At 43.6% G+C, this 25,004-nt stretch overlaps 1 protein-coding gene across 1 annotated transcript in view; it reads left to right on the top strand.

Annotated features, from left to right (window-relative positions):
- Nucleotides 1-17,069: 17,069 nt before the first annotated feature.
- PTEN (phosphatase and tensin homolog) overlaps nt 17,070-25,004 on the top strand; it is an 85,900-nt gene continuing 77,965 nt past the window's right edge. Inside the window, exon 1 of the mRNA XM_089692791.1 lies at nt 17,070-17,769. Coding sequence (XP_089548917.1) covers nt 17,691-17,769 — 79 coding nt within the window. The 5' untranslated portion in view covers nt 17,070-17,690. The remainder of the gene's footprint in view (nt 17,770-25,004) is intronic.

The following is a 25,004-nucleotide window of genomic DNA, read 5'->3' as shown; positions in this document are numbered from 1 at the left end:
AAAGCTAGTGTGTGTTTTTCAAAGGGATTTCTCAGCAAAATAAATAATGGAGACATAGATGGATGGGTGAGTTTGCTTTGAATATTAACATGAAACAAAATAGCTTTTTGGCTTGTTGTGCTCAGATGCAGTGTAGTTCTGCTTTACGTATACGACTACGCCTTGTGATGTATGCAGCAGATGGGGTCCGTAAACATTTGATTTTATTCATCTCAGCCTATAATGAAGAAATTTTGCCCAAATACTTTGGATCAGGAAAGTGGTATGCTGACATACTGCTGCTTTTGTTAAAGAATGATCATCAATGCAAGAAAAATATTTATTGGCACTACATCTGAAAGCTGTCCATAATTACTGTACATAGACATAGAACAGGCATGCTTTCCATACTTGAACATGATTCTGGCAGCAAATATAAAAAAAATCAGACCACACCACTCACACATAAAAATTAAGTATTTTGTATAATATTAAACTATTTTTCAATTCTGCTTGTTGCAACAATGTATTCCTAGACTCAGAAGAAAAAAAATATTTGGTGTTTCTTTTGGGTACACAGTATAATAGAAGCAAAGAGAAGATTCAGGATATTTTCCCTGACTTGCTACTTCTGTCCCTATATTCAGTCTTCTCAGTATCCCAGCCTCTGTGTTTGGCACAGGACAACGCAACAAGCCCTATGCAAGTACTGACAAGCTGGAAGAATGTGAGGTGATGGCTGCCCCAAAGGGCGGGCATGCTCAAGAGAGGTCTGAATCGCATCCAAGGCACCATAGGGGAGCATGCCAAATGCCAGAGTGCTGCACAGTTGGAAGCAAAATGATGTACAACTTTTGGTTCAGGCTGTTAAAGCTGAACTCCAGGCAGATATAAAAGACATAAATGTTTTTTTTAATCCAAGCAATGTAAGTATCTGAATTTTACTTAGTATCAGCCTCTTGCAATCTCTATACAGCAGAGCTCAGGCCGAGAGAGGGAGAAGCAGCACAAGAAGCCAGTCACCTTTGCTGCAGTGCTCATTTGCTACCATTCTGATAGGAGGAGAGAGCAGAATGACAGAGCTCAATAGTCTACTGCACGCCCTTCCATTTTCCAGTCACAAGCAAGGGGAACAAATCCAGGTTTTCTGCTAGCCAGGACAATGCTGTTTAAATCTCAGAACTGGATGGACAGAAATACAGATCCTATGGCAGGTAAATCAGTATGTGTTTAATCAGTGCAGGGGCGGACTGACCATTTAGCCACTTGGGCACTGCCAAAGTGCCCGGGGTCAGTAGGGGGCCCCATGAGATGCCCCTGGTATCTTTCATAGGCTTTTTTGGGTGTGGTTTGAGTATGGGTAAGGACACAGGGGCCCCATGATTTCCTATTGCCCGGGGGTCCTATCAGTTGTCAGTCCACCCCTGAATCAGTGTATTTGTTTTTTTTTCCCCTGGAAATAAGTTTTGAAGCTGAATTCCAGGCATAGCTATTTTTGCATAGTTACATTGGTACCGCTTGAACCAATACAGGTGTTCATGTGTCATTCCTGGCCGATCCCCGTGAAAGCTGTAAATCACTGTGGTATACACCGCTACTACAGTGACTGTTGTTGGCTTCCAAGTCCTATGCCAAAAGACAGGAGGTTGATTTAATTGAGATGGGCGCCATTCAGAAAACACTTTGCATTTTCTCATTGAATGCAAAGCATTCTCAATTGGAGGAGATGGAGAGGCATGTCCCCCAAAGTTTACTACCACTTAAAAGAGTAAACATCATTTACTGTATAACTCTTTCTCAGTTGCAGTGAAGTGAAAAGAGATGTGTTTTTGAATCAGGGTCAGTGCTGGTCCCCCTGCGAGCCAGGGGCCTGTCAGCAAGTGCTGTCTTTGCCTTTTCTGTAGCTATACCACTATACAGACAGAATTATACAGCTACAACGTTGTGTAGAGATTTGCTGCCCTCTATTGTTCACTGATAATATCACAGAGTTATGTATAATTATACGTTGGCACTTCCTGTCTCTGGGGGATGGCTTATGCCAGGAGGAGAAAGTTGAGAGGGAGAAAGACAAAGTATCAGCCAAATGTCCTGCCCATGCTGCTATATCCAGGCCAGAAGAAACTATTATACAAGTATTCCTATTTTCTAATAATTTAACTGCAGCTGCCCATAGCTTATTAAGTGTGTTTCCGAATCTTTATGACAGACAGAACAGGCAAAAAAACAAGGCAACAAGGATGCAAAAATTAGTAAAAATGGTATTAATTTATTCACAGAAATAGCATCACTCACATAAAAATCACCTTTGTCCAGCCTGAAGTACAATAGAAAAGGTGTTGTCGGAAAGCTAGGAGCCCCATAATGGAGAGCAGTTGATGTTGATAAGCCCCAGTAATAGTGGCATCTATGGCAGTACACAGCACTCCACAGAGACCAGGAACAGTGTCAAGGGGAGGAGCGGAGGGGAAACACGTTTTAAGGACAATGCCCCCCTTGTCAAGCCTATCCAGGAGAGGAAGTCATCGGAAAATAAGTGCAGCGTTTGGGACTAAAGGGAAAAAAAGACAATGGCATCATGGCTTGGCACATGTATCTCAAGGGGACTACAGCGACCAGAATTACCAGGAAAACAAGAAATATACTAATACATAAAAAGGGGATACAATAAATGGCACCACATTATAATATACAGGTACTGTATATGAAGAAGAATACATATCTTGACAGACAGGCAGCAATAACAAACCAACAGCATTAGATATTAAAAACGAACAAGAGTGCATAATAAAGAAAATGTTTAAAATTATATAAGAAACAGAATGAGGTCATGTTAGGAACCATAAACCAGGCGGAGACAGAAAGCGCAGTTGAAATCACACCTTTAATTAAATAGAAAATATAACCTAGATCAGGAACTTAGTCAAAACAGAAGCCAGGGTTTGGATGCCAGTGCGGGTAACCAGATGAGCCAGAGCCAGGAAACCAGATGTCAGCGTACTCAGGAGTCAAATATCAGGAACAGGAACCAGAAGAGAAGTCAGCCAAATCGAGTATATAGGAACACAGGTAGGAACCCACTGAAGATCAAAGACCACGCAAAGGACAAGAAGTAAATGAGCTGCTAAAATAGCAAAAAGGGCTATCTGTAGGCTGGATTAATGAGGCAGGTAATGGTGGGGGGGGGCACCAGGCTTGATGGGAAAATGTAAATGTAAAGCACGGAGGGGGGCAGGAGCATGTACGCCTAAGGATGAAATCCAAGAGCGTTCCTCCGGACCGTAACCCCTCAAGTGAACTAGATATTGTCTGCGTCCACAAAAGCAACGAGACTCAATTATAGATTGTATTTCATATTCCTCATGGTCGTCAACCTGAACCGGGCGAGGGTGTGGTACCGAGGTGGTATAGTGGTTACACACCAAAGGTTTTAATAAGGAAACATGAAAAACGTTGGAAATATGCATGATGGAAGGAAGATCTAATGCTTATGCCACTGGGTTAACCCTATGGAGTATGAGGAAAGGCCCAATATACCGAGGCACCAGTTTTAGTGAGGGAACACGAAGTTGCAGGTTACAGGAAGACAACCAGACCCTCTCCCCAACTTGGTAGGAGGGTGCAAGTAGGTGTTGGCTGTCAGCATGGAGTTTGTACCCCTCTCTGGAATGTTGTAAGGATTATTGGATCTGTACCCAAGTGGAACGGAGTTCTCGAAGATGTTCCTGTAATGCAGGAATTCCCTGCAGAACGAATGTATCAGGCAAATGGAGATAATTGGGAGGAGGCATTGATGGCATTATTGTGAGCAAACTCCGCCCAAGGTAACAGGTCTGACCAGTTGTTATGGTGGTCTGAAATATACCAATGTAGGAACTGTTCCAAGGCTTCGTTGGCCCGTTCTGCTGCCCCATTGGACTGCTGGTGATATGCTGAGGAGAGGGAAAGCTGAATTTCTAACTGTGCACAAAAGGCTTGCCAAAACCTGGACACAAACTGACTACCCCTGTCCGATGTGATAACTTTAGGTAACCCATGTAACCGAAAGACCTCCCAAGTGAATACTGATGCCAGTTCTTTGGATGTAGGCAACTTCTTTAGCGGAATGCAATGTGACATTTTTGAAAACTTGTCAACTAACATAAGAATAACTGTATTGCCCTGTGAGTTAGGTAAATCCACAATAAAATCAATAGACAAGTGGGTTCAAAGCCTCTCTCCACTGGGTATGGTTATAGAAGGCCTACTGGTGTCGAGATGTTTTATTCTGAGCACATATGGGACAAGTGGCTACAAGGACAGTTACATCAGTGCGGAGACTAGGCCACCAGAATTGTTGAGACATAGATCATATGAATTGATTTTTCCCTGGGTGCCAAGCTGCCTTGGAAGAATGGTAGGTCTGGAGCAAAGCAGTGTGGAGATTCTCGGGGACAAAGCAGCAGTCATGAGGTTTTCCAGGACGAGAATGGATTTGAGAGCCAGAATTCTCTCACCCAAAAATGAAGTGAGTCTAGTGAGAATATTGGCCAAAATGTGGTCCAGAGGTATCACAGGAGTAAAAACAGACTCCATTTTGGAAGAGAACTGAAAAGAATAGGTGCTGTGGAAAATGCTCTCATTCAAGCACCTTAATGAAGGTGCATCTTTATTAATAGTAGCAAATATAATAAAATTTTTATAAAGTAAATAAAATTTGACCAGCCTGAAGTGAACAGTGTGACTCCAAAGGATGGCATGTCCGCACTGAAGGGAGCTGAGATCAAAGAATGCTCCTGTTGGCTTCGAATCACGTGGTGTCAGCGTACCGGCATCCTGGGTGGTGTCATCATGGCAAGCGAGGGGTGGAAGGCAGTGTTCGGCATCGGCTTCAGCTGGGAGCATATGCAAGGTTACCAAGATGACATGTTTCGCGCAGCTGCGCTTTGTCAAGTATCTGGTAACCCTGTCTGGCGGCCATTATATAGAAGACCATTAGAGGGAAGGCTGGCTGAGTGTAATTAGCAGGGGATGGGGTGTCAATCAGAGTGGATGGCTCGTCCTGAAGCAATGCTAAATACAAATTTAAGTACAAATTGCAAGTTATAGAAAGTGATTCCAGTTACTGGAGTGATATGTATAAGAACACTATTGGAAGACATGATATACTTTTATCTTTAGCTGAATTAATGCAATAATAAAACAATAATAAAACAATAAAATAATAAAAGGAAAACTTTCTTGTGGGAGAATCTAAGTTAAAATTACATCGCTGGTACACGGAAGCTATATCTATGTAAAAAAATGCGTAATTTTGAGTATATGGACGAAGAAGGGAGGGGGGAAAAAGGTTGGCATATGAAGGTAAATGTGCTGCATAAAAGGTACTTCTAAAAGAAATATAGTAAAATCAATATGGGTGTCAAATTAGGTAGCTCATATATTCATAATTAAGTGAACGCAATAGATGCGTAGTAACATATATTCATAATTGAGTGAACACAATATATAAATGTGGTAACAGTAAAAGTTAAAAGACAAGTGTTAAAAGAAAACAATAATGTATATAAAAGAAATATCAGTAAATAATGGTTGAGCAAAAAATACAGGAGGATCCTAATTCCGGGGACTATTGGTCATACTTGTTAGAAAATGCTATGGATTTCAAGATCCTCATTGAGACCATTGGGGGTCATAGAACCTAACTTGTAAATCCAGAATGTCTCTCTCTTACATAAACTGGCTAGTCTTTCATTATCAGTAAATGTACCCTTTGGAATATGTTCAATTGCTAGGACCTCAAGAAGACTGAAATTCTTTTGATGAGAGTCCAAAAAGTGCCTGGGGACACTATGCTTATCGCAACCGTCTCTTATAAGTCTTCTATGCTCCCCTATGCATTTGCGTAGAGGGCGTGTGGTTCGGCCTACGCATAGGAGTGTATATGGCATGTGTCACGTACCTGGTTGGGGAGCCTGACGTGGAGAGAAGGCGTCCTCTTACGACTCCCGCTCGGAGCCCCTGATAGTGGGAACAGAGGGCGCAGAGCCAGGAGTGGCACGAGTGATGGGTGAATCTGGAGCTGGCGGCAGGTAGCTGAAGACCCAGGGGATCCGGATTCAGGCCAGGTGCAGATGCAGGAACGTAGCAGCAGGAAGGTATGGCGGCAATCAGGATGCAGACTGGGGCTGGACACCGGAGCTTGGATGCGGCAGCAGGCAGGTACGGTGGTGACCAGGATGCAGGCCAGGTGCAGGACCATGGGTGCAGCAGCAGGTAAGTATGGCAGCCGTCAGGATGCAAGCCAGGTGCAGGACCGTGGGGGCAGCAGCAGGTAAGTATGGCAGCCATCAGGATGCAAGCCAGGTGCAGGACCGTGGGTGTAACAGCAGGTAAGTATGGCAGCCGTCAGGATGCAAGCCAGGTGCAGGTACAGGTAAGTAGATGCAGCAGAGTCAGACAGGCCGGGTCAGTATTAAACGAGCAGATCAAGTACAAGGGAGCAGGCAAGCGGATGGTCAGGAATAGCCGAGGTCGGTGCAGGCTGAGTTCTTTCTTAATCAGGTCAGATCAGAAAACAGGCAACAGGATCAGGTAATAGGTGCAGGGACGTTGTAGACCAGAAGGCATTGATTGCACTGTATTGCAGGTTTAAATAGCCTGCCTGGCGGTCACATGTACTCTACTGCGCATGCGCGTACTTCCGTGCTTCTGCGCATGCGCGCCCGCACGCGCCCACGTATGCGCACTCGCACCGCCACGACCCAAAGGGATCTGTCGCCGTTGCACGGCTGCATGGCGACAGGGTCCCTGACAGCATGTGAGGACGTATATGACGTGATCAGTTGCACATGTGATAAACTGACGAATGTTATAGCTGTTACCCTGGGAGTCCAACACCTGTGATCTGCCATACTGTCAGGAATGGACTTGCCAGTAATGGTGGGACTCACCTGCCTTGTGGGCTGCAGTACCAGGGCTGGCCAGCGGGTGCTCCCAGCAATCAGAGACTCAACCCTGCAGCCAGCCAAACACCTGAACCTGATTATGCGGGTGTATTTAAGGGATGGCCAGACCTGCAGTCTGGGCCTTGGTGTGTGTTTTCCTGGGCCCCGGTATCTTGTTACCTGCATCCCTGTTCCTGTTCCTGTCTGACTGATTCGTTGCTGACCCTGCCTGATCCGGACCTCTGCTGACTTCTCCTGATTGATCCCTGGCTTGTGACCCCGACCATTCTCTGCCTGACCCCCTGTACCTACCTGCCCGTTAGTTGCTGTACCCGGCTCGTGACCTGACTACTCTCTGCCTGCTCCTCCTGTTCCTACCTGCCTGATTGTTATTGACTCGGCCTGCCTGACGACGCTTGTATTGTTATCTGTGGGTGGTTTGGTTTGATTCGTTTGCACTGTGTTATGTTTTAGTATTGCACTGCCTTTATGTATTGTTAGTGTTAATAAATTATATTGTTTATAACATATCTGAAGTCTGCGTTTCCCTGCGTCAGTTCACATACCTCTGGTCATACCCTGGAGCCCTGACACATGGCTTATGGACTGACAGGTGAGACAACCTCTTTTGTTCCAGCTATAGATACCTGTTCTGTTGTCAAATGTAGGAAGGAGGCCATTATCTTTGTAGGTGGATGGTGACATTTTGCTTGGGGCTAGAGTATTTTTCAAAGTACGGGCTCTCTTGAAAGTCACTTGTGGGGCGCATGGGAGAATAGGTGCTAGTCTAGGATCTAATACCATCCTACACGCACTCTCCGCTCCTCACAAGACCTCCTTCTCTCTAGTTCCCTAGTCTCCTCCTCCCATGCCCGCCTCCAGGGCTTCTCCAGGGCGCCACCCATACTCTGGAACTCCCTACCCCAATCCATCAGACTATCACCTACTCTCCTCTCCTTTAGGTGCACCCTGAAAACCCACCTCTTCAGAGAAGCCTACCCCACCCCCTGCTAATTCCCGACCTCCTCCACTCTCCCTACCACTCCATCCCCCACAGCTATTTCCTCCTGTACCACTATCCCCTCCCTCCTAGATTGTAAGCTCCAAGGAGCAGGGCCCTCGAACCCCTAGTATATCGCATTGTGTTGTTACTGTACTGTCTCCTGTACTGACTCCCATTGTAATGTACAGCACTGAGCGAACTGTTGGCGCTTTACAAATACTGTATAATATCAATAATTGTAAAATATGCCAGTGTTTGCGAATGATGTTGGTAATGTCACAATGTGATATGTTGAAACCAGTGATAAACCTCAACGTGTTGGACTGGTCACAGCCTGGGTATGTATTCAGTCTTTCAATACGCTGTGTTTTGTATATGCATTTTTAATAAGGGAAGGGGGATAGCTTTTCTTAGAAAACGTTTTTGAAAGGAGAGAGCCTTGTTCTTGGTAGTCACATAATTTTGAACAGGAGAATGAATTTAAGAGCCACTGTATTGGTGTCACTGGGGATGTCAGTGACACCACGTCAGTTCCCCCCCAGTGTCAGAATGTCCGCCGCAGTCCTTCAGTCCCGCTATAAGTTGCTGATCACCACCATTATTAGTAAAAATTAAAAAACAAAAAATCCCAGTATATATACCGCCATTAGTAAATGTTATAACGTTCACGTAAACCAATTAATTTACATGCATTGTGATTTTTTTTTTAGCAAACACATGTCGCAGAATACATTTTGGCCTAAATTTATGACAAAATTTGACTTGTAAAATTTTTTTACTCGACGTGTTTAATAGCAAAAAGTCAAATATTGTTTTTTTTCTCAAAATTGTCGGTGTTATTTTTTTACAGCGCAAAAAAAAAAGCACACAAGCAATCAAATAGCACCAAAAGAAAGCTCAAATCGTGGGAAAAAAATAACGTAAATTTAATTTGGGTGCAGCGTTGCATGACCACGCAATTGTCAGTTAAAGTAACACAGCGCTGCAACGCAAAAAATGGCCTGGTCAGGAAGGAGGGTAAATCCTCAGGAGGCCAAGTGGTTAGGTAGCATACACATGCACCCAGCGAATCCAGTGCTGTCATCTGTTAAAAGCTGCCTCACTGCAGGGGGGGGGGGTGCTGACATCTTGTTTGTGGTTTCATCAAGTGGTGGGCTGTCTTTTGGCAGCTGGCCTCCTTGCTGATGCTTATAACTCCACTTTAAGGGAGGAGGGGGGATGAGTGAAGGGGGGGGGAGAGCTGTTGATGGGGACAAGGGCCACTTCCCCACAACCCTGAGCGGTGATTGTGGGGGCCTGCAGGTGGGGTCCTATCAGAATCTGAAAGCCCCCTTCTTAAAGATCATGACCCCCCCTCCCCATGTAAGTATGGTGTAAAGAGTAACCCTACTCATTCACCAAAGAAGTGCAAAGTAAATAAAAACATACAGTCAGTTTTTGACAAATCCTTTATTCAAACACCCCCCCCCCCAAAAAGAAAATGTTCCCCGAAGTGGGTGAATGCCGGCCACTGAAGTAAATGAGAAAAAAACAAACAAAAAAAAACCTGACCCAAACAGACGCTTGGCTCCTGGCCTGGTCGTTGATGTCATAAGGGGTAGGGTCATCCGCTGATGGGTGATGTCATCAGGCCTTCTGAGCTGCATGCTCGGATAAAGGGCCTTGTGTGGATTTTGGGGGTCCCCACACCATTTTTTTTTCATTTAATTTTGGCGTGGGGTTCCCCTCAAAATCCATACCAGATCTGAAGGGCCTGGTATAGACTGGGGGGGAACTCCAACGCTGTTTTTGTGTCTCATTTTTTTAATGCGGACAATTCCTTTGTTTACATTCTGCTGTCAGCGGGGAACCCTGTCATGGTTGTTGACCCCTTGGTGCCGAGGGTACGCAAATTAGCAGCCCCACTGGACTGGGACGGTGATTTGCATACGTGTCTTTGTGAAGGGAGCGCAGCAGGGCACACTCCCAGCACAAAGGCCGGGGTGTCAGTGAGAGCCAGGGCCTGTTCCAACGATCGGGACCCAGAACTCCCAATTCCGGGTCACATGATCGTTGTGATAGCCTCTGATTTGGCTAGTAAGTGATCAGTCACTTGCTTTCTCTCTTTGAATGGAGGAGAGAGATACACTGTATCACTCTCTGTCCTTTCAGAGAGAAAAAAAAAGTGTTGGTAAAAATAAATAAATAAAAATTCCAAGATCAAGGTCATTGCCAGGGTTATTGTTTGGGTCAAGGTCAGGGTCAAAGGTCAAGGTCAGGGTCAACGTTCAGTCATTTTTTTTTGTCAGGATTTTTTTTTCTTACATTTTTAAATTATTAGCAGTGTCCGTTAGTGACAGGATAAAAAAAACAACAAAATGCGCACTATTGTTTCTGGGCCATACTACAGGTACAAAAAACAACTAACATACACATACAGGTAAAACTCGAAAAATTAGAATATCGTGCAAAAGTTCAATTTATTTCAGTAATGCAACTTAAAAGGTGAAACTAATAAATGAGATAGACTCATTACATGCAAAGCAAGATAGTTCAAGCCGTGATTTGTCATAATTGTGATGATTATGGCTTACAGCTCATGAAAACCCCAAATCCACAATCTCAGAAAATTTGAATATTACATGCAATCAATAAAACAAGGATTGTACATAGAACAATATCGGACCTCTGAAAAGTATAAGCATGCATATGTACTCAGTACTTGGTTTGGGCCCCTTTTGCAGCGATTACTGCCTCAATGCGGCGTGGCATGGAAGCTATCAGCCTGTGGCACTGCTGAGGTGTTATGGAAGACCAGGATGCTTCAATAGCGGCCTTCAGCTCTTCTTCATTGTTCGGTCTCATGTCAATCATCTTTCTCTTGGCAATGCCCCATAGATTCTCTATGGGGTTCAGGTCAGGCGAGTTTGCTGGCCAATCAAGCACAGTAATCGCACGGTCATTGAACCAGGTTTTGGTGCTTTTGGCAGTGTGGGCAGGTGCCAAGTCCTGTTGGAAAATGAAGTCAGCATCCCCATAAAGCTCGTCTGCAGAAGGAAGCATGAAGTGCTCCAAAATCTCCTGGTAGATGGCTGTGTTGACCCTGGACTTAAGGAAGCACAGTGGACCAACACCAGCAGATGACATGGCTCCCCAAATCAACACAGACTGTGGAAACTTCACACTGGACTTCAAGCATCTTGCAGTGTGTGCCTCTCCATTCTTCCTCCATACTCTGGGTCCTTGGTTTCCAAATGAGATGCAAAAGTTGCTCTCATCAGAAAAGAGGACTTTGGACCACTGAGCAACAGACCAGGTCTGTTTTTCTTTAGCCCAGGTAAGACGCTTCTGACGTTGTTTGTTGTTCAAGAGCGGCTTGACAAGAGGAATACGACATTTGAAGCCCATGTCCAGAATCCGTCTGTGTGTGGTGACTCTTGATGCACTGACTCCAGCCTCAGTCCACTCCTTGTGGAAGTCCCCAACACTTTTGAATGGCCTTTTCCTGACAATCCTCTCCAGGCTGCGGTCATCCCTGCTGCTTGTGCACCTTTTTCTTCCACACTTTACCCTTCCACATAACTTTTTATTAATGTGCTTTGATACAGCACTTTGGGAACATCCAACTTCTTTTGCAATTACCTTTTGAGTCTTTCCCTCCTTATGGAGGGTGTCAATGATGGTTTTCTGCACAACTGTCGGGTCAGCAGTCTTTCCCATGATTGTGATTCCTACTGAACCAGACTGAGAAACCATTTAAAGGCTCAGGAACCCATTGCAGGTGTTATGGCTTAATTAGCTGATTAGAGTGGGACACTTTGAGCCGAGAATATTGCACCTTTTCACAATATTCTAATTTTCTGAGATTGTGGATTTGGGGTTTTCATGAGCTGTAAGCCATAATCATCACAATTATGACAAATCACGGCTTGAACTATCTTGCTTTGCATGTCATGAGTCTATCTCATATATTAGTTTCACCTTTTCAGTTCATGACTGAAGTAAATGAACTTTTGCACGATATTCTAATTTTTCGAGTTTCACCTGTGTGTGGTATCGCTGCAATCGTCAAGAGCAGGAGAAACTATTTTGGTTTGTTCGTTGGTGATTGGTTATGGTAGTAGCGAGAAATATACAACTAAATTTAAAAAAAAAATTATTTTTACTAATTTGGGTCAGTTTTCATTTGATAATATAAAAAAAAATCAGGAGATATCCATTGTCATTTACCATCAAATGAATGTAGGTTAATGAGGAAAAAATGAATTTAAACCATTGTAGTATCAGGTTGCAACACAACAAAACAGAAAAAGTGAAGGGGGTCTGAATACTTTATGAAAGCACTGTATGTAAGACTATATGTAAGACTCTCTGTCCTTTCAGAGAGAAAAAAAAAGTGTTTGTAAAAATAAATAAATAAATAAAAATGATAATTATAAAAAAAATAAATAAAAATTCCAAGATCAAGGTTTGATCAAGGTCATTGCCAGGGTTAGTGTTTGGGTCAAGGTCAGGGTCAAAGGTCAGGGTCAGGGTCAATGGCAGTAATTTTTTTTTTCACGATTTTTTTTTTTTTTACACTTTTAAATTAGTATCAGTGTCAGTTAGTGGCAGGATAAAAAAAGCAAAATGCGCACTATTGTTTCTGGGCTATACTACGGATACAAGCAACAACTAACATGCACATATGTGGTATTGCTGCGATTGTCAGAAGCAGGAGAAACTATTTTGGTTTGTTCTTTGGTGGTTGGTTATGGTAATAGCAAGAAATATACAACTAAATTATATGCAACTGTATGTAAGACTCTCTGTCCTTTCAGAGTGAAAAAAAAAGTGTTTGTAAAAATAAATAAATAAAAATAATAATTAAAAAATAAATAAATAAAAATTCCAAGATCAAGGTTTGATCAAGGTCATTGCCAGGGTTAGTGTTTGGGTCAAGGGCAGAGTCAAAGGTCAAGGTCAGGGTCAATGGTCAGTGTCAGTAATTTTTTTTGTCAGGATTTTTTTTTTTTACATATTTAAATTAGTATCAGTGTTAGTTAATGGCAGGATAAAAAAAAAAAAAAGCAAAATGCGCACTATTGTTTCTGAGCCATTGTACGGGTACAAACAACAACTAACATACACATATGTGGTATCGCTGCAATCGTCAGGAGCAGGAGAAACTATTTTGGTTTGTTCTTTGGTGGTTGGTTATGGTAGTAGCAAGAAATATACAACTAAATTAAAAAAAACATTTTTTTTTACTCATTTGGGTCATTTTCCTTTGATAATATAAAAAAACAATCAGGAGATATCCATTGCCATTTACCACCAAATGAATGTAAGTAAAGTTAATGAGGAAAAAATTAATTTAAACCATTGTAGTATCAGGATGCAACACAACAAAACTGAAAAAGTGAAGGGGGTCTGAATACTTTATGAAAGCACTGTATGTAAGACTCTCTGTCCTTTCAGAGAGAAAAAAAAGTGTTTGTAAAAATAAATAAATAAATAAAAATAATAATTAAAAAATAAATAAATAAAAATTCCAAGATCAAGGTTTGATGAAGGTCATTGCCAGGGTTAGTGTTTGGGTCAAGGGCAGGGTCAATGTCAGTAATTTTTGTTTTTCTTTCACATTTTTAAATTAGTATCAGTGTCAGTTAATGGCAGGATAAAAAAAACAAAACAAAATGCGCACTATTGTTCCTGGGCCATACTATGGGTACAAGCAACAACTAACATACACATATGTGGTATCCCTGCGATCATCAGAAGCAGGAGAAAATATTTTGGTTTGTTCTTTGGTGGTTGGTTATGGTAGTAGCAAGAAATATACAACTAAATTAAAAAATCTTTTTTTTTTACTAATTTGGGTCAGTTTTCATTTGATAATATAAAAAAAAATCAGGAGATAAAAATAAATAAAAATAATAATTAAAAAATAAATAAATAAAAATTCAGAGATCAAGGTTTGATCAAGGTCATTGCCAGGGCTAGTGTTTGGGTCAGGGTCAAAGGTCAAGGTCAGGGTCAATGTCAGTAATTTTTTTTTTGCAGGATTTTTTTTAACATTTTTAAAGTAGTATCAGTGTCAGTTAGTGGCAGGATAAAAAAAAAAAAAAAAAGCAAAATGCGCACTATTGTTTCTGGGCCATGCTACGGGTACAAGCAACAACTAACATACACATATGTAGCATCGCTGCAATCGTCAAGAGCAGGAGAAACTATTTTGGTTTGTTCTTTGGTGGTTGGTTATGGTAATAGCAAGAAATATACAACTAAATTAAAAAAAATTTTTTTTTTTACTAATTGGGTCAGTTTTCATTTGATAAAATAAAAAAAAATCAGGAGATATCCATTGCCATTTACCACCAAATGAATGTAGGTTAATGAGGAAAAAATGAATTTAAACCATTGTAGTATCAGGATGCAACACAACAAAACTGAAAAAGTGAAGGGGGTCTGAATACTTTATGAAAGCACTGTATGCAAGACTGTATGTAAGACTCTCTGGCCTTTCAGAGAGAAAAAAAAGTGTTTGTAAAAATAAATAAATAAAAATAATAATTAAAAAATAAATAAAAGTTCCAAGATCAAGATTTGATCAAGGTCATTGCCAGGGTTAGTGTTTGGGTCAAGGTCAGGGTCAAAGGTCAAGGTCAGGTTCAATGGTCAGTGTCAGTCATTTTTTTTTTGGCCAGGATTTTTTTTTCACATTTTTAAATTAGTATCAGTGTCAGTTAGTGGCAAGATAAAAAAAAAAACAAAGTGCGCACTATTGTTTCTGGGCCATACTATGGGTACAAACAACAACTAGCATACACATATGTGGTATCCCTGCGATCGTCAGAAGCAGGAGAAAATATTTTGAGTTGTTCTTTACTGGTTGGTTATGGTAGTAGCAAGAAATATACAACTAAATTAAAAAAAAAATTCTTTTTACTATTTTGGGTCAGTTTTCCTTTGATAATAAAAAAAAAAAAATCAGAAGATATCCATTGCCATTTACCACCAAATAAATGTAGGTTAATGAGGAAAAAATGAATTTAAACCATTGTAGTATCAGGTTGCAACACAACAAAACTCAAAAAGTGAAGGGGGTCTGAATACTTTATGAAAGCACTGTATGTAAAACTGTTGCTGTAATCGATTATAAAAGGGTGAGGTGGAGTTTGGTTTCAGTTTGTTAGTGTATCTAAACGCGCTAGAACGTTTAACACTCCCCCCCAGACTGACAATGCTGCTGTCCAAAGGTGCCTCCTGTGCTCATTCCTCCAAAGCGGTGTCTCACTAATACTGGAGGTGTGTTCATGGCTAGATCACTAGGTGAAAACAGAGGGGATAAAGCCTAAGAAATGAAAGCTTTTGGGTTTTGGTTTTGAGTTTAATACTGCTTTAAAGCGGAGTTCTACTCATTTGTAAAAATTATTCACATTGAAATGTGCTTCATATTTGGATATTGATATGGTGAAATTGATGAGGAAAGTACCTATGAGGCTGCATGACCCCTGACCTCTGTCTGGACAGTGCTGATTGGCCCTGTGCTGGTCACATGCACTCTCCCAAGAAAAAAAAAACAAACACTCTAGCAATACACACCAGGTTGAGCATGTGCAGCTTGCCCCCAAGGCTCTGTTCTATCAGCAGATGGATTGGGGACAGTAGAAGAAGGGGAGGATCAGAGAAGACAGGATCAAACATCCTTTTTACACAATGCTGATGATTAACCTCTTAGGTTCCACAGTATAAAAGCATGTTTCACTGCATATAGACACTGATTTTACTGTTGTGGGTTTCATAACCCTAGGGCCGTATTCACACCTGAGTGGTGAATTTGAGCGTTTTTTGTGCATATTTTACAGTGATTTCCCCCATTTTCATATAGCGGTTTTTTTAGGCGTTTTTTGAAATTTGTTTTTTTTTATTAGCCAATGGAAAAAAATATCATCTGTTGCATCATTTGTTACTAGTTTTTTCTGCTTTTTTAGCTTTTCCATCAGCTTTTATGTCTTTTTTTATTATTATTATTCATGTATTATTTTTTTTCGGTCAGGGTAAGGGGTTAGAGTTTCGGATAGGATTTGGGGTTAGGGTTTGGGTTAAGATTTTAGTATCTTCTTATTATTTATTTAATTTTTCTGTTAGGGTGTTAATAATAAATAAATGTCAAATAAATACACAAACATAATCATAAATAAATTATATGTAATAATAAATAATAATTAACCCCTAACCCTTAAAAATGTAATAATAATAACACCAAATTATTATTATTTTTTGTTTATTTTATTATTAATTTCTCTACTTTTTTTTAGAGTTGAGGTTAGGGGTTAATTATTTATCATGATTTTTTTTTTATTTAATATATTTTACATTTATTTATTCATATATTATTTCTTTTACATTTTTGAGCAGAAAACAGCTCAAAATGTGCGAAAGCGCACAAAAATGCGCCAATTGAGCATTTCTATTTTTATAAGGCGCCATTCTGCCCAATTTGAGCTACAAAAAAAGGTCCAGAACTTGTTTGAGGGACTTGGAGATGCCAACCATCTCCATTGAGGAACAGATTTTTCTGTCGTCAGGCATTGTGGAGCTTGGAGCTCACAGACGCTCAGGTGTGAATGGGGCCTCAGTTGGACAGCCTGGATGACATCTGCATTCACGGTGCTGAATTTTAGGGTTTCTATAGCGAAAATTACACTTTTTTATTATTTTTTTTTATGAATAATCGAATGATTCAATAATTGTGCCAATGTTTCTTCCGGACTGGTGTGGCCGAGTGTCGTGCTGACAGGAGGGGTTGCGCTGTGAGGAGAGGAGTCTGGAGCAGGCCTCTCACTTTTCCTCTACATACAGGAGGAAGAAAGGGAAATGAAGTAAAAAAAAAAAAAAATGACATTTTGCAAAAGTTCCCCACTTCTACACCACGTGACCCTCCCTCCTCAAGGAACGAAAAATAGTCCCGGCTGTGGAAAATATCCTTCCGCCCCACAGCCTAGAATCCCTTCACTTCTCCCCGGCATCCCATCCCCGCCTGTCCCGAAGACGGCTCCTTCCACCGGGGGGTGACGTTCCCCTGAAGCCGGCTCGGTGTGGGGGGTGGCAGAGCGGTGGCAGCCCGGTGGTGGATGGATGATGTGGCGCGGACTATGTTGCGCTTGAAGAGAAGGCGGAGGGATCTGTAGCGGCGGAGGGTTTCGCGGAGCCTGTTCGCTGACTCTCGCAGGGAAGCCATGATGGGAGCTTGAGCGTGCGACGGCGGAGACATGAGACGCGGCAGGCGGGCTCCCGCACCGACCACACCGGTCCCCCCAGCCCCGGCTGTGTAGTGACCTCGGAGAAGCCCGGAAACGAAGGAATTAAAGCGCTGGCCATTGCACCGGGGAGCCGCGGCTTGGCCCTCCTCCTCCCCCCCCCCTCTCCCTCGGAGGATCACGACACCACCGAGCAGAGGAGGGTGGAGGGGAGACCCGGACAGGACTTGGTTGTCCCGAGTGGCGCTCCGTAGGGTGACGGGGCAGTCGGCCCATTGCTGGATATACGGTGACTGAGGTGTACGAGGCGGCCTTCGGACTAGGCCGCATCCCCTCCCCCTTTCCCCCCCTCCCCTCTTGTCCTGAAGCCCCTTCCCTCCCGGCCGGACTCTGGCCTCCCCCGGCAGCCCCCGGAGCGGCAGCCGCAGCAGCAGTAGGAGGAGGAGGGGGCGCAGAGGGGAGCCCCCGGAGGCTGACCCCCGACCTGGGCCCGCAGCGGCCCCCCACCAACTCTCAGCCCCCCTCTCCTCCTTCTTCCCCACCCCCAGGCTCCCCGACATGACTGCCATCATCAAGGAGTTCGTCAGCAGGAACAAAAGGCGATACCAGGAGGATGGATTCGACTTGGACTTGACCTGTATCCCTTCATCTGTGGGGGGGGGAGGGGGGAACTGTCAGTGCTGCATTCTGATCTTCCTGGGAACACACTGGCCACTGGAAGGATGGAAGGACGGCGCACACACAGGTTTGGGGTTCATTGGGAATGGAAGGATGCAGCTGGTGACAGCGGATGGCATTGATTGAAGTTTTCATACAAAGTGATACCAGGGGCTCCATCTTGGGATTGGCTGCACCTCTCCCGGGGTGTCATGTCAGCGCTGATAGCCAAGGCTGTGTGCAAGTAAGGTGAACGGCCGCTCTCAACCAAGGTTGCTGGGGGGATCTTACTGTGGCTGATTGACCTCCAATGGGTGCAGCGCCACTTGGCAGAACAAGCGGCATGATGCCCATCATACTTTTAGCTATTCTCCCCACGGACCACCAGTGGAAGGGAAGGGCGTTCTTCCCACGGACCACCAGTGGAAGGGAAGGGCGTTCTTCCCACGGACCACCAGTGGAAGGGAAGGGCGTTCTTCCCACGGACCACCAGTGGAAGGGAAGGGCGTTCTTCCCACGGACCACCAGTGGAAGGGAAGGGCGTTCTTCCCACGGACCACCAGTGGAAGGGAAGGGCTTTCTTCCCACGGACCACCAGTGGAAGGGAAGGGCATAATATTCCCACTCACCACCATCACTATTTCATTATCACTGTGAAAGGGATTCTTCCCACTGAACACCATTATATGGGGTCAGTATTCCCACTAACCATCACTGTAGTATATTCTTTCCACTGCCTACCACTGTAGTGGGGGGGGCTGTTCTTCCTAGTGAAAACCAATGCAAAGGGGGGCATTCTTCCCACTGGCCCCCAGTGAAAGGGAGTAGTATTCCAATCCACTGTTATCACAACTTCATCATGACAGTGAGGGGCATTCTTTTCCCCTGACCTTCACTTTAAGAGTTATTCTTTCTACTGACCATCATTCTATGTATTCCTACTGACCACTGCTATAGGTGAGAGGATCTTCCCACTGACCACCAATGCAGGGTGGTCTTCCCACTGACCACCAATGCAGGGTGTTGTTTTTCCCACTGACCACCAATGCAGGGTGTTGTTTTTCCCACTGACCACCAATGCAGGGTGTTGTTTTTCCCACTGACCACCGATGCAGGGTGTTGTTTTTCCCACTGACCACCGATGCGGGGGTGGTGGTCTTCCCACCGACGCGGGGGTGGTGGTCTTCCCACTGACGCGGGGGTGGTGTTCTTCCCACCGACCACCGATGCGGGGGGTGGTGTTCTTCCCACCGACCACCGATGCGGGGGGTGGTGTTCTTCCCACCGACCACCGATGCGGGGGGTGGTGTTCTTCCCACCGACCACCGATGCGGGGGGTGGTGTTCTGACCACCGATGCGGGGGGTGGTGTTCTGACCACCGATGCGGGGGGTGGTGTTCTGACCACCGATGCGGGGGGTGGTGTTCTGACCACCGATGCGGGGGGTGGTGTTCTGACCACCGATGCGGGGGGTGGTGTTCTGACCACCGATGCGGGGGGTGGTGTTCTGACCACCGATGCGGGGGGTGGTGTTCTTCCCACCGATGCGGGGGGTGGTGTTCTTCCCACCGACGCGGGGGGTGGTGTTCTTCCCACCGACGCGGGGGGTGGTGTTCTTCCCACCGACGCGGGGGGTGGTGTTCTTCCCACCGACGCGGGGGGTGGTGTTCTTCCCACCGACGCGGGGGTGGTGTTCTTCCCACCGACGCGGGGGTGGTGTTCTTCCCACCGACGCGGGGGTGGTGTTCTTCCCACCGACGCGGGGGTGGTGGTCTTCCCACCGACGCGGGGGTGGTGGTCTTCCCACCGACGCCCGATGCGGGGGGGTGGTGTTCTTCCCACCGACGCCCGATGCGGGGGGGTGGTGTTCTTCCCACCGACGCCCGATGCGGGGGGGTGGTGTTCTTCCCACCGACCACCGATGCGGGGGGGTGGTGTTCTTCCCACCGACCACCGATGCGGGGGGGTGGTGTTCTTCCCACCGACCACCGATGCGGGGGGGTGGTGTTCTTCCCACCGACCACCGACGCGGGGGTGGTGGTCTTCCCACCGACGCGGGGGTGGTGGTCTTCCCACCGACGCGGGGGTGGTGGTCTTCCCACCGACCACCGGTGCGGGGGTGGTGGTCTTCCCACTGACCATCACCCATAGAGGCAGTGTTCCTCCCTTTCATCCTTTTTGAATTTGTTGTAGCAGAGGTTCCCTGACATCGGTAGAGAATTTTCAGGGTTTCTCTGAAGTTAAAAGGTTGAGAGAGGCTGATATGAACCCTATATTAAAGACCTTTAATTTGCAAAATGCTGTGTATATATTTAACTATTACCATAGGATTTTTTTATGTAAACACATTTTTTTTTTCATATTTATCTGTTTTCAACTCAGAGCTGCTGATTTCCTCGAGCCCTTTGCAGCCACTTCCTGTCTAGGTGCACACACTAGGCTGCAAATCCTTGCTGAGGACCGGCCTTGCCGGTAATATTGGTGGACCATGCCTGTGTAATGTGTTGGTGATGTCACATGTAGAATCAGCAAGGTGTGCATGTGACAGTTGTCACCTGTAGCAGGAAGTGCCTGACCAAGGGCCTTTATGGTGGGGTGACCAGTTATACTCATGTGCAATACATATTTAAATCTGAAATTGCATTAAAGCGTTTTAGGTTTACTTAAGATTTTAGCAATTGAGTTTAGATTTCGCTTTATACCAAAGTATGTGCAATTGTTTAGGGCTTGCTTACACCATGTAGGATCAATGCAGGTTGAACACAAGGGCACATAGAAAACAGCTATTTTCTAAGTGCCCAATGCTGCATTAAGATGTGTCTGCAACTTTCCACAGCTCAACTCTCCACATCACATTGTGGTGCACGGACTTGAATGAAGTAGCATTTTGTGTGTGTTTTTTTTTTTTTTTCTTTAATAGGAAGAGAGTATACAGTGTGATGCATTTGTAACAACACGCCAGACCAGCGTTCATTGCCCATATGCATTGTGCACTAGCACCTTTCCGCGTTAGTGTGGAGGCTGGTGTGAACAAAGCTTTAGTTTCTTGGGTTTTAGAATTCCATTTGCATCAATAGTCATGTTTTTATATGTACTCTTATATCATATTCACCGCCACCTTCCAGATATGCTTCTTAGAAAATAAAGATCCTTTTTGAGGCATGTAGAGCAGTAGGAGGCCTAGGCTCATGCTGAGTACATTTTTAAAGCTGTAGTAAACCGTAGGCAAAAATTGGGTCCCTGCAGGATAATGTCATGATGTGCTAGAATTCACCACATACAAGCACATTATAACAGACTTACCTTTTAAAATGAAGCCCTCCAGCTGCTCACTGGCACCCCTGCTAGGGCTTCTTTCTTCACCAGGTTTTCCGCCTTTTGATGTGCACGGGAGTCACGGCCGCGGCACAGAGCTCTGAATGGACGCACAGTCCAATTAAAGCCCAGTGCGCATACGCCAGTGACATACGCTGCTACAATATTAATATCTCCTAAATGGTGCACTTTTAGGAGATATTTACTGTACTTAAAGCTAAGCCTTATTATAAGCTTACCTGTAGATATAAACCGGGGACTTTACTACAACTTTAAAGTTTTGGAAAACGTTAAAATACTTTATTAAAGTTTGGGGCATCATGGCAAGGTTAAAAGGATTTTGTTAGGTATGGTTTACATTCATTACAGTTCTGATTGAATTCATTGTAGTGAGTTCCATCTTGCATTGAGGTTTACCTCTCTAGTAATGTGATTGGTAATATTTTGCTTTATATAAAATGGTTGTGCCTTGAATAGTGATGGGTACTTTGTAAGTTGCTGTCAAGTCTTTTGTAATGCAGTCAGTATCTCAGGTGCCATAGCTTTCCTGGAGAGCCTTTTATGTTGAATGGTTGTATCCTACTTGTGGGCATGCGCCAATGCTGTTCCTTCTTGTGTTCCCTGATGGCTTAGAAATGTTTAAGTAACGAAAGCGTTCTAACATTGTCTTTTAGAATCTTGCTTGTCGAGTACACTAGGCCTTAGTAACAAGCAAAGGCCACTGCCATGTCAACGGTGCATTGTTTGCAGATAATCCACTTGTGGGACCTTTTCTGTGATTTGACTTGTGTTTTGTTCAGCAGTATTTTGGAAGGTTTTTTTATTCAAGGGTGCAAACCTTTTTAGCATTGCAAAAGGACAGTCTTAAAATTATCAGTCTTAAAGGTATCTTTGTTGTGCTCATGCTTCATTCATTTGGAGTTTTTCTTTTTTTATATATTTGGAGCATTCCAACATTTTTACTAAGGTTTTTCCCAGTTTTATTTATATATATATATATATATATATATATATATACAGTCATGGCCGAAATTGTTGGCACCCTTGATATTTTTCCTGAAAATCAAGTATTTCACACAAAAAAGGTATTGCATTAACACATGTTTTGCTATACACATGTTTATTCCCTTTGTATGTATTGGAACAAATATAAAACAGAGGCAGAAAAGCAAATATGACATAATGTCACACAAAACCCCAAAAATGGGCTGGACAAAAGTATTGGCACCCTTAACTTAATATTTGGTTGCACACCCTTTGGAAAACATAACTGAAATCAGTCGCTTCCTATAACCATCAATAAGCTTCTGACACCTCTCACCCGGAATTTTGGACCACTCTTCCTTTGCAAACAGCTCCAGGTCTCTCTTATTGGAAGGACACCTTTTCCCAACAGCAATTTTAAGATCTCTCCACAGGTGTTCAATGGGATTTAGATCTGGGCTCATTGCTGGCCACTTCAGAACTCTCCAGCGCTTCTTTGCCATCCATTTCTGAGTGCTTTTTGACGTATGTTTGGGGTCATTGTCCTGCTGGAAGACCCAGGATCTTGGACGCAAACCCAGCTTTCTGACACTGGGCCCTACAGTGCGACCCAAAATCCTTTGGTAATCCTCAGATTTCATGATGCCTTGCACACAGTCAAGGCACCCAGTGCCAGAGGCAGCAAAACAACCCCAAAACATCATTGAACCTCCACCATATTTTACCGTAGGTACTGTGTTTTGTTCTTTGTAGGCCTCATTCCGTTTTCGGTAAACAGTAGAATGATGTGCTTTACCGAAAAGCTCTATCTTGGTCTCATCTGTCCACAAGACGTTTTCCCAGAAGGCTTTTGGCTTACTCAAGTACATTTTGGCAAACTGTAGTCTTGCTTTTTTATGTCTCTGTGTCAGCAGTGGGGTCCTCCTGGGTCTCCTGCCATAGCGTTTCATTTCATTTAAATGTCGACGGATAGTTCGCGCTGACACTGATGCTCCCTGAGCCTGCAGGACAGCTTGAATGTCTTTGGAACATGTTTGGGGCTGCTTATCCACCATCCGGACTATTCTGCGTTGCAATCTTTCATCAATTTTCCTCATCCGTCCACGACCAGGGAGATTAGCTACAGTGCCATGGGTTGCAAACTTCTTGATAATGTTGCGCACTGTGGACAAAGGCAAATCTAGTTCTCTGGAGATGGACTTGTAACCTTGAGATTGTTGATATTTTGCCACAATTTTGGTTCTCAGGTCCTCAGACAGTTCTCGTCTCCTCTTTCTGTTGTCCATGCTTAGTGTGGCACAGACAGACACACAATGCAAAGGTTAAGTGAACGTCTCTCCTTTTTATCTGCTTTCAGGTGTGATTTCTATATTGCCCACACCTGTTACTTGCCCCAGGTGAGTTTACAGGAGCATCACATGCTTGTAACATTCTTATTTATCCGCAGTTGTGAAAGGGTGCCAATACTTTTGTCCAGCCCATTTTTGGAGGTTTGTGTGACATTATGTCGAATTTGCTTTCTTTCCTCCCTTTTTTTGTTTTGTCCCAATACACACAAAGGGAATAAACATGTGTATAGCAAAACATGTGTTAATGCAATACGTTTCGTGAGAAATACATGATTTCCTGGAGAAATATCAAGGGTGCCAACAATTTCGGCCATGACTGTATATATATATATATATAGGGAGATATGACAGGGGAAAATGTTCAAATAGGGTGGTAGGTGACCGCCATACATTTTGCCAGTGTATTCATTCCACATATATTTTCTGTACTGGTGGCAGTGGCTTTTGACAGCTTCAGATGTCCTAACTAGTAGAATTGTTGAAATGGCACAGCAAGATAGTTTATGTGAAGTAAGTTGTACTGCACCAATATCAGTATTGCCATATTTAGCATAGGTCTCTTCTCCTATCCAAGAGGTATATTCTCCTGAACCTACAGAAATATATTAAAGTCCATGTTAATTGTTCACCCATATGATGTATTCAGTCCACTGAACATGCATCTGGGTCATCAGCTGAGCGAGGAGCCATCCATTGTGTACTTAGTCCTGAGCTCAGTCGTAGATCATAGTTCTTTATCATTCCTTGCAGTCATTTTTTGTTCACTTGGTGGTAAGGGCAGACTGACTTAAAGCACTGCTTCTTTGCATCATAGAGCTCCTAAAGATCATTATTTTCTCATGTATTTCATTTGCTGCTGGTTCGAGTCTCTTTCAGTATTATTCTTTCGAAATCACTAAATATCTATTTTTATATTTAATGATTCATTGCTAGAGTAGTATTTATTTTTAATGTTTTGTAACATGACAGTTTTCTTCACAGATTGAAGAAATATCTATTTTCTTTTTATTGCTGATGTTTACTTTCCATGCATTTACAGTTTTGTGGTTATATGTAAGCGTGTGGCTTTGAGTAATGCCTCTGAATTCAGTAGGCAGAATATTTTTCGCAGAAACTGATTAGAATGTGTAGCTAGCTGTAATAGTATTGTGCTAAAATGGCAAATGTTGCTAAGAGACAGCCCTGTCATTTAAACAGGAAATGTCTGTATAGCAGTTAATGAAGGCAGGCTCAGTCACACAAATGTCTGCATGTTGTATTTATATAATAACTTTTATAGGCAAGCTGGGCAGATTTCTGCAGACAGATTCCTAGGACCTTCATATTTTACAAATGCTTTCTTGTGTCAGGCTAATGGGTTCTAAAATATTCAACACCTTTGGCGTAATGCACCCTTGATCATAGAAATATTTTCAGTATATACGTTGTCTTTTTTTCGGTTCAAGTTGCCAGCTGATGGCAAGTGGTGTTATTTTACTGTAGTGGGACAATGGTACAATACTCCAAATTGTATTTTCTGGCAAAGTTTTCTGTGTCTATAAATTTTATGTTTTAGAGCTGTGTGTTG

Source organism: Staurois parvus, unplaced genomic scaffold (assembly GCF_062004578.1).
Source record: "Staurois parvus isolate SC_StPar_1 unplaced genomic scaffold, SC_StPar_1.0 ptg000604l, whole genome shotgun sequence".
Classification (NCBI taxonomy): Eukaryota; Metazoa; Chordata; class Amphibia; order Anura; family Ranidae; genus Staurois; species Staurois parvus.
Note: the sequence above shows the minus strand (reverse complement) of the source record. Positions and strands in the feature narration are given on the sequence as shown.